At 42.0% G+C, this 14239-nt stretch overlaps 1 protein-coding gene across 11 annotated transcripts in view; it reads right to left on the minus strand.

Moving 5' to 3' along the window:
• Positions 1 to 230: 230 nt before the first annotated feature.
• P4HA2 (prolyl 4-hydroxylase subunit alpha 2) overlaps positions 231 to 14239 on the minus strand; it is a 231618-nt gene continuing 217609 nt past the window's right edge. For all 11 annotated transcript variants that reach the window (XM_056575045.1, XM_056575050.1, XM_056575044.1 and 8 more), the window contains 3 exons: positions 8133 to 8201; positions 4522 to 4618; positions 231 to 1134 (listed from right to left, as the gene is read on the minus strand). In XM_056575045.1, coding sequence (XP_056431020.1) covers positions 1064 to 1134; positions 4522 to 4618; positions 8133 to 8201 — 237 coding nt within the window. In that variant the 3' untranslated portion in view covers positions 231 to 1063. The remainder of the gene's footprint in view (positions 1135 to 4521; positions 4619 to 8132; positions 8202 to 14239) is intronic.

Genomic DNA, 14239 nt, shown 5'->3' on the forward strand with positions numbered 1-14239 from the left:
CAGAGGCCTTGCCGGAGCGTCGGGGACACCCCGGGGACGCGGCGACAGCGATGGACGGCGACATCCCAGGCAGCGGTGACGGTCCGGAGCGGCGGAGACAGGTGAGTACAACTTCCTCTAACAGTGGTCTTCAACCTGCGGACCTCCAGATGTTGCAAAACTACAACACCCAGCATGCCCGGACAGCCAACGGCTGTCCGGGCATGCTGGGTGTTGTAGTTTTGCAACATCTGGAGGTCCGCAGGTTGTAGACCACTGACCTATACTTTACATAGCACGGATCCCTCATCATGCGATGGTTTCAACAAACGATGGTCCGTTTGGAACGGATTACCATCGTATGTTGAGGGACCACTGTACTGCATCTACAGCCTGCACCCAAGATAAGAATAATAAATATATCACTTCTATTCAGAACCAAAAGAATAATATGTTTAGAAAGGGGTAGGCTGGAAGGGCATGTGCGCCGGGCACAGTTTCGATTTAGGAAATGAGGGATACAGGTTTGCATGTTTAGGAGCATGCTAGGAGTTGTAGTTTTGCAACAGCTGGCACACTGGTTTAGGATGTCAGATGATGCTACAGCCAGCTAACATACAAATTGCTAAATTGTGTGTTATGGGTGGCTGCAGCTTCACCTCATATCACAATCTGGTATTCTAAGAAATAAACTAATGCCACAGCTTCCTAGAATTTTCATACATGCTTTTCCTCCCACAATAAGTCCAACCCAAGTCCACGCAGTAGCCTCTGTACCCTCTGAGAAGTAAACATTTTTGTTGCAATGTATAGATCTATAGCTGTGTTGCAGTCAACAAAACCCAGTTAGGTTACATTAATCGGAGAGTATGGGAGTGTCAGCAAACTTATGTTTTATGCCAAAAATGTATCTTAGTATCAAATTGTAGAACTTGTTATATGGCTTTATATTTCCAGAATCTTCATGGTTTCACCACACTGGATACCAGGAGTGATTTAGAGAAATTGTAAAAAGTTCTAAAAACACAATGAAAAAAATAGAAAAAAAAAAAATAGAAAAAAAAATTGCTGAAAATACTGGATGTCAGTCAACTTCTGTTAATCCACAAGGCCTTAGAAATTCTTGTCCTCGTTCATGAAACCATTTATTTGAAACTAGGGGGGAAAAAAATAATAAACAAAATCAGATCAAAACAGACGTTGAAAACACAAAAACACAAAGCATAAATGGAAGCAGTGCAATATATAGCTACATTTTACATGACTCAGCAAAATGGCTGCCTCAGGGATATAATTTTAAAACGTGCATATGTACACGATCAGCTGTAACATTTAGGGTACATTCCCACACGGCGTATTTGCTGCGGATTTGCTGCTGCGGATTTTATTTTCTCTGTTGAAGTCAATGGGTAGGAAAATACACAGCACCAAATACGCAGCAAATACGCAGCAAAATACGCCGTGTGGGAACGTACCCTTAGGGTACATTCACATGTACTTCATATGCTGAAGATTTTATACAGCATTTGTGTGTTGCAGGTTTTATGCTGTGTTCTATTTATTTACGTAGTGTATACAGTAGGTGTGACCGTATCCTAGAACCTCTTGCCTTAGGGCCAGTCCACACTACTAAATCTCCACTGTGGAAAATCCGCAGTGTGAACGGTGCAGCAAATTCAGCAGTGTTGGCAAGCTCTTAGGTCGGATTCACATGCAGGACCAGCATCACTTATAGGCCAGGTAGGTTCCTGCCTAGTGAATGAGGATGCGGCAGCTGATCATCACAGCTGCACTCCCATCCAGCTTGTTATTGTAATATCCTGGCTCAATGCCGTAAAATCTCTTTCACTGTCTGTGCACAGCGCTAAGCCGGATGGTTTAATACAGAGAGCACATGACTGGTCTCTCCCAATCCAATCAGGGCCTGAAGCAGGAGGCGGGGCCTGAAGCAGGAGGCGGGTCCAATAGCTCCTTTAGTCAGTGGCAGCTATTGAGCATGCTACTACTACTGTGATCAACATGCAGTGGTAGAATCAAAACACTATTCCTGTGCCCTCTATAATGCCCTACTCTGGAGCACACACTCCTCTATTCAGTGTTGACTGTAACAATCATGCAAGTCGCAGACTGACTTAGGGTCTTCAAAACAAGTGCATTTAACTTATTTATTTATTTATTTTTACAGTAAAAGATTTTCAATGAACATAGAAATTCCATGTAGGTAAAGCCATTTCTGTGATGCCAACAAGCAAGATGTACACTGCTGTTTTAATTTGCCACAGTTAAGTAAAAATAACACTAAGAATGGAATAAAAAAATGTCAAAGATAACTACAAATGAGTCAACCTATCCACTTGTAATCGCTGTATGGGGGATATGGTCCTTGGAATAATTATCTAAATAGAACTAGAAATGGTTACTGCTTGACAGGAAGTTCGGTGCCCTGTTGTGTGCCAGTATATGGATCCTCTACGTGAATGTCTCTATTATGGCATGTGGTGGAGCAAACCACAATTTTTTACTCTTGCAATTTAATATGGAATCTGTTAGAGGAAAAAAAAAATATTGACCACATAGTAAGTTATGGATATTGTATTATGGATCTATAAAACCTAGATCCATAATATGGCCTTGTGCATTAAGAATTGCATTTGAATAACAGGGCTCTCGGGCACTGCAATCCCCAGCTTAATGCGCAGTCTGTTTGATAGCAGGACAAGGGCTCTAATAAGTCTATGGAGCCTGGCTTTATCTAGAGACCCCAAATGATCAAAACTTTGGACATATCTGCATGACCGGTCAAAAGACTTATGCTTTTATGGTGTTATTCCCCAACAACCTTTTTGCCAAAAGCCAAAGACCTCCCTGACTTCTGAAATTCGATCGATACATGTATATGCTTTAAGAGCTAAGAGTAAGGTTTTCTGTGCTCCTGCTGGTTCAGTGTTTTACATACAGAAAACAGGGCAGTCTAGCTGCTTAGATCATGTGGCCACTGGAAAACATTTCCCAGTAGTGTCCTGCATCAGGCACCTCTCTGCCCTCTGTGTACTGATAGTGGGGGCCACCTATTGGAAAACTAATGGCCAAACTACATGGTCAAGCAAATATGCAATCCTAATATCTTGTCCTCGTATTCCATCCTCCACACAAACTATTCTCTGCACCAGCATGCTGGACAGCCGGCAGGATCTTTAAAAGTCCTAGGAAATCTCTGCAGCCAGAGGTTTAGTTGACATATAAGGCTGGGTTCACATCATGTTTTTCCCCATACTGGAGCGCATACGGCGAAGAGCTAACCGGTCGGCTCATTTTTCCTCGTATGTGGTTTTCTACCGAACCTAAAACCGTAGTCAACCATGGTTTTAGGTCCGGTAGAACAGCATACGGGGAAAAATTAGCCAACCGGTTCACTCCGGTTGGCTCATTGAAATTAATTACATACGGGACCGCATTCAGCAGGATACGGCAGCTCAAGTTTTTAGCTCTCCCCTGCCGTATGCGCTCCCGTATGGGGAAAAACGTGATGTGAACCCAGCCTTGGTAACATTTACCAAGTTTCATCAAAATATCTCCAGCCATTTGAAAGTTATGCTGGAACATTTTAATATATACAGTAATTCACATACAATATCTCACAAATGAGTACACCCCTTACATTTTTGTAAATATTGTATTATATCTTTTCATGGGACAACACTAATGAAGTTAAAATGTAAAATAGTGAGTGCACAGCCTGTATTACAGTGTTTAATGTTGCGTCACCTAAAAAATAACACGGTCATTAATGTCTAAACCTTGGCAACAATAGTGAGTACACTCCTAAGTGGAAATGTCCAAATTGTGTCCAAAGCGTAAATTTTATTTTCCAGCACTGCCTTCACCAGAGCTTCACAGGTTGCCACTAGAGTCCTCTCCCACTCCTCAATTATGACATTACGGAGCTGGAGGCTGGTAGAGACCTTGTGCCCCCCCCACCTTCTGTTTGAGGATGCCCTAAAGATGCTTAAAGGGGTACTCCGGCGATTAGACATTTTATCCCCTATCCAAAGGATAGGGGATAAGATGCCTGATAGCAGGGGTCCCGCAGCTGGGAACCCCCGTGATCTTGCACGCAGCACCCCAGTTAAAAACAGTCCCCGGAGCATGTTTGCTCCGGATCTAATTACCGGCGACCACGGGGCAGGCGGGGTGTGACATCACACCTCTTCCCCCGTGTGACGTCACGCTCCGCCCCTTAATGCAAGCCTATGGGAGGGGGCTTGACAGCCCCTTCCTGCGGGTGCTGCAGGGTGATCGCGGGGGGTCCCAGGGGCCGGCCCCCCGCAATCAGAAATCTTAGCCCCTATCCTTTGGATAGGGGATAAGATGTTTTTGCCCAGAATACCTCTTTAACTGTTGACTAGTAGAACTATAGGTGAGTGATAAACTGACTTTTTAAGAACTGTTCTACAGTTTTGTCTTTTTGTTTACAGACACACAGATTTAAATGCAAATGTTATGAAATAAATAAATAAATAAAAATTACCCAATATTACTTACCCCACTTACTGCCTACTAATACAGGACAAGCTGCGTGTCTTGTTCTATAGTCACCCTCTCCACTTCTGAAAAGATTGTACCAGAAAACTGCAGTGCCCTGCAATGACAAGAAGAAGATACATGCTTTCACATAGAGTTCCTAAAATCCTGTAGTCAGCCAACTATATTCTGGTAGAAACTAGGGGACACATGGGAGTGGGACTTTGATGGGCCATAATACTAACACTGAACCAAGGTTAAGAGAGATTATCTAGCCTGCCCTAAGGATAGGCCAACAATATTAGATCACCAATATTAGATGGATCTGACTGCCAGGTTCCAGCTGATCAAAGATGCCTCATTGGCGCTGTAGGTACTTCAACATCTTCAATGTTTACATGTGTTCATACATACGGTGTCCATTTTTGGACATCGTCAGTCGTCAGCCATAACTCCGTCCTCCGTCAGGTGAAACGGTGTCCCACCTCCTCCTTCGGGCCAATCTCCATCAGGCGTCAGCTGCAACTCCCTCCTTTGTCATCCTAGTCACTCATCTTAAAACTCTGTCATCCCTCAGACGAAAAACTTTCCTGTCGTGTAGCAGAGCAGAGTCAGTGTCAGCTCTCTGCTATAGGGGTTCTGCTGTACACGCTATTCAATGTCGGCTCTGCTATACACACTCTGCAGCACATGCAGTGTCTGTAGTACACGTGAAAGTTTCACAGTTTCGACTCTGCTATACATGCTGTGCAGAGTCGGCTCTGCTATGCGGCAGAAAGTTGCGTCTGAGGGAAAATAGTCTGAGGCATGACAGCGTTTGGGATGAGGGAGTTTCAGATGAGGGAGGATGGAGTTGTGGCTGAATGATGATGGCGATTGGTGTGAGGGAGGAGGCGGGACGCCGTTTCACCTGATGGAGGACGGAGTTGCGGCTGACGACTGACTGCAATTGGTCCGAGGGAGGAGGAGGGACGCCATTTCACCAGACTGAGGACGGAGTTATGGCTGACTATGTCCTAAAATGGGCACCGTACATACATGCAATCTCATATGTGCTATATGTAGTAGCAGTAAAAGTTTCTGCTGTTTTGGGCTACAAATAGTACAACATTGTGAGCACATGTGAACATTAGTCACCTTTGAGTCACCTTTGAACAGCTGATCGGGAGGGGTTCCCGGAGTCACAACCCCCAGCTCATTTATTATTGGTGGCTTATTCTAAGGACAGGCCATCACATTATGAGGGCTGGATAACCCATTTAACAATGTTTAACCCCTTAAGGACCAAACCCATTTTGGCCTTAAAGGGGCTACTCTGCTGGAAAACAATTTTTTTTTTAAATCAACTGGTGCCAGAAAATTAAACACATTTGTAAATTACTTCTCTTTAAACATCTTAATCCTTCCAGTACTAGTATCAGCTGCTGTATTCTACAGAGGAAGTTGTATAGTTCTTTTCTGTCTAACCACAGTGCTCTCTGCTGACATCTCTGTTTATGTCAGGAACTGCCCAGAAAGGGAGCTAATCCTCATAGCAAATCTATCCTGCTCTGGACAGTTCCTGACATGGGCAGAGGTGTCAACAGAGAGCACTGTGGTCAGACAGAAAAGAAATTCAAAAAGAAAAGAACTTCCTGTGGATCATACAGCAGCTGATAAGTACTGGAAGAATTTTTAAATAGAAGTTATTTACAACATTTGTTTAACTTTCTGACACCAGTTGATTTAAAAAAAAAAAAAATTCCACCGGAGTACCCCTTTAAGGACCAGGCCAATCTTATTTTTGCGTTTTCGTTTTTTTTCTCCTTGCCTTCTAAAATCCATAACTCTTATATTTCCATCCAGAGACCCATATGAGGGCTTGTTTTTTACGTGACCAATTATACTTTGTAATGACATCACAAATTTTTTACCATAAAAAGGTTGTGTGGGACTATCTATAGCAATCATTAGATTGCAAATACTGTTCAGTGCATAGGTATAGCACTGATCAGTATTATTGGCGATCTTCTGCTCTGGTCAGCTCTGCTCTGGTCAGCTGGAAGACACCGGGAGAGGGGTGGAGGCAGGCGAGATAACGTCAGTCTGCCATCTTGGCTGGTCTGATCTGTTTTTTGTCATTAAAGGGGTATTCCAGGCCAAAACTTTTTTTTTATATATCAACTGGCTCTGAAAAGTCAAACAGATTTGTAAATTACTTCTATTAAAAAAATCTTAATCCTTCCAATAGTTATTAGTTTCTGAAGTTGAGTTGTTGTTTTCTGTCTAACGTCCCGGGAGCTCTGCAGTTCCTATGGGGATATTCTCCCATCATGCACAGCTCTGGGACGTGACATCATCATTGAGCAGTTAGACAGAAAACTTCAGAAGCTAATAACTATTGGAAGGATTAAGATTTTTTAATAGAAGTATTTAACAAATCTGTTTAACTTTCCGGAGCCAGTTGATATATATATATATATATATATATATATATATATATATATATAAAAATAAAAAAAAGTTTTGGCCTGGAATACCCCTTTAATTTAAACTGGAGCACAGGGTCTGCTGCATAAAAGACACTAAAGAAAACAACAACAACTGACAGACCCCACTTATTTATAAAGGGGTCTATCGGGTTTCATCATGCTGTCCATCGTATAAAACTGATAGGCAGCCTATTTGGCTTAAATACATGGCCTTCCTGTAATTTTTGGGAGTTAGGAAATCAAAGTTTTCCTTTTTTGCAACACATTTAAAGGGGTACTCTGGTTGAAAACTTTTTTTTTAATCAACTGGTGTCAAAAAGTTAAACAGATTTGCAAATTACTTCTATTAAAAAAATCTTAATCCTTCCAGTACTTATTAGCGGCTGTATACTACAGAGGAAATTCTTTTCTTTTGGGATTTCTTTTCTGTCACGACCACTGTGCTCTCTGCTGACACCTCTGTCCATTGTAGAAACTGTCCAGAGCAGCATATGTTTGCTATGGGGATTTTCTCCTGCTCTGGACAGTTCCTGACATGGACAGAGGTGTCTGGTCGTGACAGAAAATAAATCCAAAAAGAAAATAATTTCCTCTGTAGTATAAAGCCGATAAGTACAGGAATTATTGAGATTTTTTTTTTAATCAAAGTAATTTACAAATCTGTTTAACTTTCTGGCATCAGTTTATTTAAAAAAATAAAATAAAAAAAAGTTTGCCACTGTTGTACCCCTTTAAGAACACTGGCATATCTTACATCAGTTTTAGTTAGGAAAGATTTAGGGTGATGTGCCATATTTTTAAAAGCTTTACACTCAATCTATTAACTTGCCACAATCTATTAACTTGCCACAAGACTCCAAAATTCCGAAAAATCTACTATGAGCTTAGATCTGTGCGATTTTCACCTATTTGTGTTTGTGAATGTGATCTAAACTATGATACATTTGCTTAGAGAACATGGCCCTTTTCTTGTCACTTCCAAAATTTAGCAAGCAAATAGTATGACAAAAATTCTCATTTGTTATTTTGCTACTTTTTTTTTTTTTTTGGGCAGTCTACATTGCAAACGTAAACGGCATGGTTAATGTTGGACTGTATACCTGAGCACGGACAAACAACTACAAGATTAGCTTTACTAATATCCGTTTGCGGATTACTTACCTTTCTTGGCCAAATTGCTGCTCCAAAATCTGGGAACACTGTGGCACCTCCAGCTTGTACATCACTCATCTGAGGAAGACCATGTGACAATTATTTAACAAAATGCTAACAAAACTATATGTAATATGACTGCCGCATTGTCAAAAAAAAAGGCCATGGGGATCCTACACCACAGTAACAGCTTACAGAATATTACATGTGGACGGGATTTCTGAAAACCTCATTCACACTCCGTGTTCTGTGCAGACAAACTATCATATTGTTTCATTTCAGACCTGCAGTATGCCAACTATGTAGCAAAATGCCTTGGATTATTCCACCAGATTTTACCACTTCATTGTAGAGGGTGAAGTCCACAGCACAATCGCCATGTGACACATGCAGATTTTGAGCGGAAGCAAAAGTGTGCAACAGTTTGAGTTAAGTAAGCCAATTAATAGTCAGAATTACCATATTTTTCGCCGTATAAGACGCACTTTTCAAAACTGGGGGGAAAAAGTCGGTGCGTCTTATACGGCGAATACACACCTATCGCGGCGGTCCCTGCGGCCATCAACGGCCGGGACCCACGGCTAATACAGGACATCACCGATCGCGGTGATGCCCTGTATTAACCCTTCAGACGCGGCGATCAAAGCTGACCGCCGCGTCTGAAGGGAAAGTGACACGAACCCGGCTGTTCAGTCGGGCTGTTCGGGACCGGCGCGATTTCACCGCGGCGGTCCCGAACAGCCCGACTGAATAGCCGGGTTAGTGCTTACAGGCTTACCTGCCTCCCCGGTGTCTGCTCCATGCCGGGATCCCCTGCATGGCCGGCGCTCTCCTTCCTCGTCATCACGTCGTCGCGTACGTGCGTCGGCGTGCGTAACGACATGATGGCGGCGACAGAGAGCGAGGATACCCGTCCGGCAGCAGAGACGTTCCGGAGCAACGGGGACACGGCGACAGCGATGGAGCGACATCCAGGGCAGCGGTGACGGGTCCGGAGCGACGGGGACACGTGAGTTTTACCTCCTATGCAGTGGTCTTCAATCTGCGGACCTCCAGATGTTGCAAAACTACAACTCCCAGCATGCCCGGACAGCCAACGGCTGTCCGGGCATGCTGGGAGTTATAGTTTTGCAACATCTGGATGTCCGCAGGTTGAAGACCACTATTGGGTTCAAAATCTTTATTTTTTTTGATTTTGCACCTATAGATTGGGTGCATCTTATACGCCGGTGCGTCCTATAGGGCGAAAAATACGGTACCTAAAACAAGACAGTCTAAAGATGTGCAAAACGTATCACAGACGTGATCACAGAGTTCTGCAAATTACAGTAAACTCCATATCATTTACATAAATGCTAAATAACACCCATATTCATGTGACAGCTTTTATTCATGTTATTCAGCACTTATGTGCAAGTTACTAGAACACAGATTTCAGAGACCACAACATGTGTCAGTTGCTTTATGAATGATTGAGAAAAACAGTACTGAAACTTGGGTCATAAAGAGAGTCAGCAAATATACGTGGGCGAGTGTGATTTTATTTTATACAAAAATATACATAAAAACAAACCCAACTTCTTGCTGTTTTCTGATCAAATAACCAGATAATGTGAATAATGTCTAATAATAAGAAAAGCTGATTATCTTTGGTGAAACAGAGTACGTGCGCTGTACTAAAATGTTCAAGGAATTCAAAATAAAATATATATATAACAAAAAAAAATGTGAATAAACTGCATCCTTTGAATCCAGCTTAAAAATGATAGTAAAAGCAGAAGTAGCATAAAAGGTACAGTAATCCCTCATGTGTAAATATTAACTGGTTCTGGGATGAAATGAAGTCAAACATTCATCTTAAAACCCAGACCCTATGGTTGTAGAGCCCTCAAAGTGTAAAAAAAAGGAAGATTAAAAAGGAAAATAAGTAGATCAATAACAATGATACAGCAAGTTTTTACATACAGAAGTCTAAAATATCTACTAGAAATTGTAAATAAGCAGCTTCTTCAGGGCCCTTAAAGGGTATCTCTCATCAAATAAACTTTTTAGATATTTTAGATTAATGAATGTTGAATAACTTTCCAATAGCATGTTAATGAAAAATATGCTTCTTTCTATTGTATTTTTCCCGATGAGTCCTGTCAGCAAGCATTTCTGACTCATGCTGGAGTCCTAAACACTCAGCTGCCAGCCTGCTTTGTTCACAGCCAAACAGGCTGTGAACAAAGCAGGTTGGCAGCTCTGAGTGTTCTCCTTTGTGAACAAAGCAGACTGGCAGCTCGTAGTGTTTAGGACTCCAGCATGAGTCTGAAATGCTTGCTGCCAGGACTGGTAGGGAGACCCCTAGTGGTCATTTCTTCAAAGTGGAAAATTAAATAGAAAGAAGCATATTTTTTAATAACATGCAATTGTAAAGTTACTCTGCATACATTAATCTATAATATATCCAAAGTTTTTTTGATGAGAGGTACCCTTTAAGGACAGGAGCTTCTTCAGGGCCGTGTACACAGTGCCTCAGAAAAATAAAATGGGGACATCCTTACCTTGTGTCCAAAGGAGCCACTTAGAGATGAGCGAACTTACAGTAAATTCGATTCGTCACGAACTTCTCGGCTCGGCGGTTGCTGACTTTTCCTGCATAAATTAGTTCAGCTTTCAGGTGCTCCCGTGGACTGGAAAAGTTGAATACAGTCCTAGGAGACTCTTTCCTAGGACTGTATCCACCTTTTCCAGCCCACCGGAGCACCGGAAAGCTGAACTAATTTATGCAGGAAAAGTCAGCAACCACCGAGCTGAGAAGTTCATGATGAATCAAATTTACTGTAAGTTCGCTCATCTCTAGAGCCACTCTGGCACAGGTAAAGTGCAGTACAGAACAATGGCTTTTCTAGACAGCCAGTCAGTGCATGTACTACAGTAATACAGGTGTTTTACCAATAAAAATAAATAAATCTGTCAGATATTCTAGCCATTTTACGTGCCTCATATTCAAACCATATGTAGCATTGCATGTTCAAGCTACAGTGATGCAGAAAAGCTGAGCTACACCTGAAATGCATCACTTGCTGTCTTACCCTGTCATATCGTGTTCAGGTTCTATAATAAATCCACGTTTTCATATCACATTGCCACAATGGAATATTTATTTCTACTGCTGTTTCTGGGTGTAGTCCTACACTATCCATGCTGTGGTCAGGCTACATCGGGTGAGCTGAATCTGTTTGTCTATTTGTACCAGGAAAAACCACTGTATGGTAAAAATATTCCAACCTGGAGCCAGTGTAACATTAGGGATCGCTGTATATTCACATGATTGTCAGTGCGGTACTGTTTGTGGATTTCCAGTGTGAATTACAGTTCAGTGCATGGGGATGTCTTCCACACATAGCATAGAAACATGAAAAAATTGGCAGGGTGGGGATATCCCATTCTATGAGGAAATGCTGAAGATTTCACTGTCAAATGTATAAGAGCGAAATCCTCAGCACAATCCATTAGCCACACGGGTGGATTATGCTGAGGTATCACTGCAAAAACGTAGAGGCTTTTTGAAGCAGAGATAACTAATAACTAACCAACAGACTGGCAGAGAATCAGCAAAAGCTCCATTCACTACTGCTTTTTTCCTAAGATCTATTGTATACTGCCTTAAAGGGGTAATCCGGGTGTAAAAAATATTTTTTTTTTTAAATCCACTGGTGCCAGAAAGTTAAACAGATTTTTTTTCCCACCGGAGTACCTTTCTAACGGCGGGAAGCATGTGGCATTGAATGAAGCATCTAGGAAGTTGTCTATTTGGCTTCACCCTGCCCAGCTTGATTGATAGGTCACATAGACTTGCATTGAGGGGGATTGGCCGTGACATCATGAGCGGAGCGCAGCCATGACGTCTCGAGCCTCCGGCTCTGCACCCGACCCTCTAAACGAATGCCAGGTGCAGCAGGTAGATCACGGGGGTCCCCAGCGGTGGGACACCCGCGATCAGACATCTTACCCCTATCCAAAGGATAGGGGATAAGATGTCAAGGGGTAGAGTACCCCTTTAATGATCATCTGTGACATAAAACAGGCTTGTGAAGCTGCACACACAGTGCAGTAGGGCTACACAAGCCTACTCCAGCCAGACCTTTGATGATAACCTGGGATGCAGTATATCAATAAAAAAAAACTATTTATTTAGTTAACCCTCCAAGAGTCTTCCTTAATTGTCTGGGAGGCAGGGTTCATGGTAAACTATGCTCCGAGGCTGCAACACCTCTCCGACTACATCATGCCTACATCACACCCTTCTCTCGATCGATACCACCAATGCACTGTCAATAAGAGGCTGTGATGTAAGCGGATAAGGATGTTGCAGCCTCAGCTTAGTCAACCGCGGAACCTGCCTCCCGGCCTGGTCAACTTCTGGAGGGTTTACTAAACTGTTTATCGATATACTGCACCCCAGATTATAATCAAAGATATGGCTGCAGTAGCTTGTAATGCTTTACTGCACTGTGGTTCACAAGCCTGTTTTATGTGACAGATACTCAGATAGTCATTTTTACCATTCATCTTTGTTAAATGAAAAAATATGTACCGTATGTATCATAGGTGAAATAAGAGTAAACAGGGGAATAATAGCAGACTTCATTAACTCTGCCCCCCCCCCCCTTTTTTTTGGCACCAGATTAAAGAATAATCAATCAAAATGAGTTAAAGAAGATGACTCCTCTACAATATTAATTGCTGGGGGAAACTGCGGGTAGCCGGTACTTGCTGTGGGGTAGATAGTTTATTACACAGTGCCCACGGAAACAGCTCATTGTAGTGGCACTACACACAAACACATATCTACACACACACAAACACACACACAACACATATACACAGTGATTTAAAAAAAAAATTTGGGCTGCTCTGTCAAGAGATATGTCTAAGCATGATGATATTGTGTGGTTAGTAGCTAGTACAGTGCACAAGCAGATGTGGTAGGGGCTTAACACATTTTCTAAGAACTTTGTACATATGGAAATCTCATCCACTGTTAAGGTATTTCCTTTCTACGCAGGTTATATATTTTTTTAAATGGTTTGGTCACAAAGTTTAAAATCCACTTTCTAAAAGTAATAAGAAATATGTGACTATTGCTGCACTTTCTTACATGTATTGTGCATGTCTCAATTTCCTGTATATTTGTGGTTAACCACTCTTTTTTTTATTCATATAGAGAACAACTTTAATACATTTCCTGGCGACCAACAATTTATTTTTTTCCATTAAACTACTGCAGGCTGCAAAACATGCATATAACAAAGTAAAATGTACTTGTCACTGATCCAGGGTACAAAAGGCTATGTTTACAGAATGCTGCAAAGTGCAAGAGGATAGATGGTTGCTTCTAAAACCCCCCACCTCAGACATCAGATTAGGGGATGTTATCCGGCTGCCTGCCTGAAGATGTAGGTTACTAAACATAATTCCTTGTGATATATAACCTACAAAAGACTGACACTGAAAAAATAGCTACAAAATGCTTTATTAAAAGGGGTTATCCACCATAAGGTGATTTAGTACATACCTGGCAGACAGTAATGGACATGCTTAGGAAGGATCTGCGCTTGTCTTGGGAATAAATGGCTATGTCATGAGATTACCATAACACTGTGGCTAGCTTTTTGTGAACCAGTATTTCCTTTTTGAGTTTTCATTTTTGACTACAAATCCCATAATTCCATTTTCCTCCCTCCCACACATCGCCACCCCACCCATTGAAACATAAATGAGCTGCATCCATTCAAAAGACCTGTGGTTTTCAAACAGGGTGCCTACAGCTGTTGCTTTAATTGCAGTTTGAACTCTCTCCCACAAGCGATCGTTCCCCCCATTGAAGCAGACAGGCTCCCTGTCATCAGCTGACTAGTGAGTCAGGTCTCGGCCGCATTGCAACCTGGGAAAAATCTGAGACGACATTTGTCGACATGAGTCATTTTGCATGCTGATAAAAATAAATAGTGGGGTGAAAATCACATAAGAATTGTGAGAAAACCGTCACACACAGGTATAGACACTATATTATGAACTACACTAACTTTAACTGTAGCATAGTCAAATAAAAAAAATTCATGGAATAC

Source organism: Hyla sarda, chromosome 4 (assembly GCF_029499605.1).
Source record: "Hyla sarda isolate aHylSar1 chromosome 4, aHylSar1.hap1, whole genome shotgun sequence".
NCBI lineage: Eukaryota > Metazoa > Chordata > Amphibia > Anura > Hylidae > Hyla > Hyla sarda.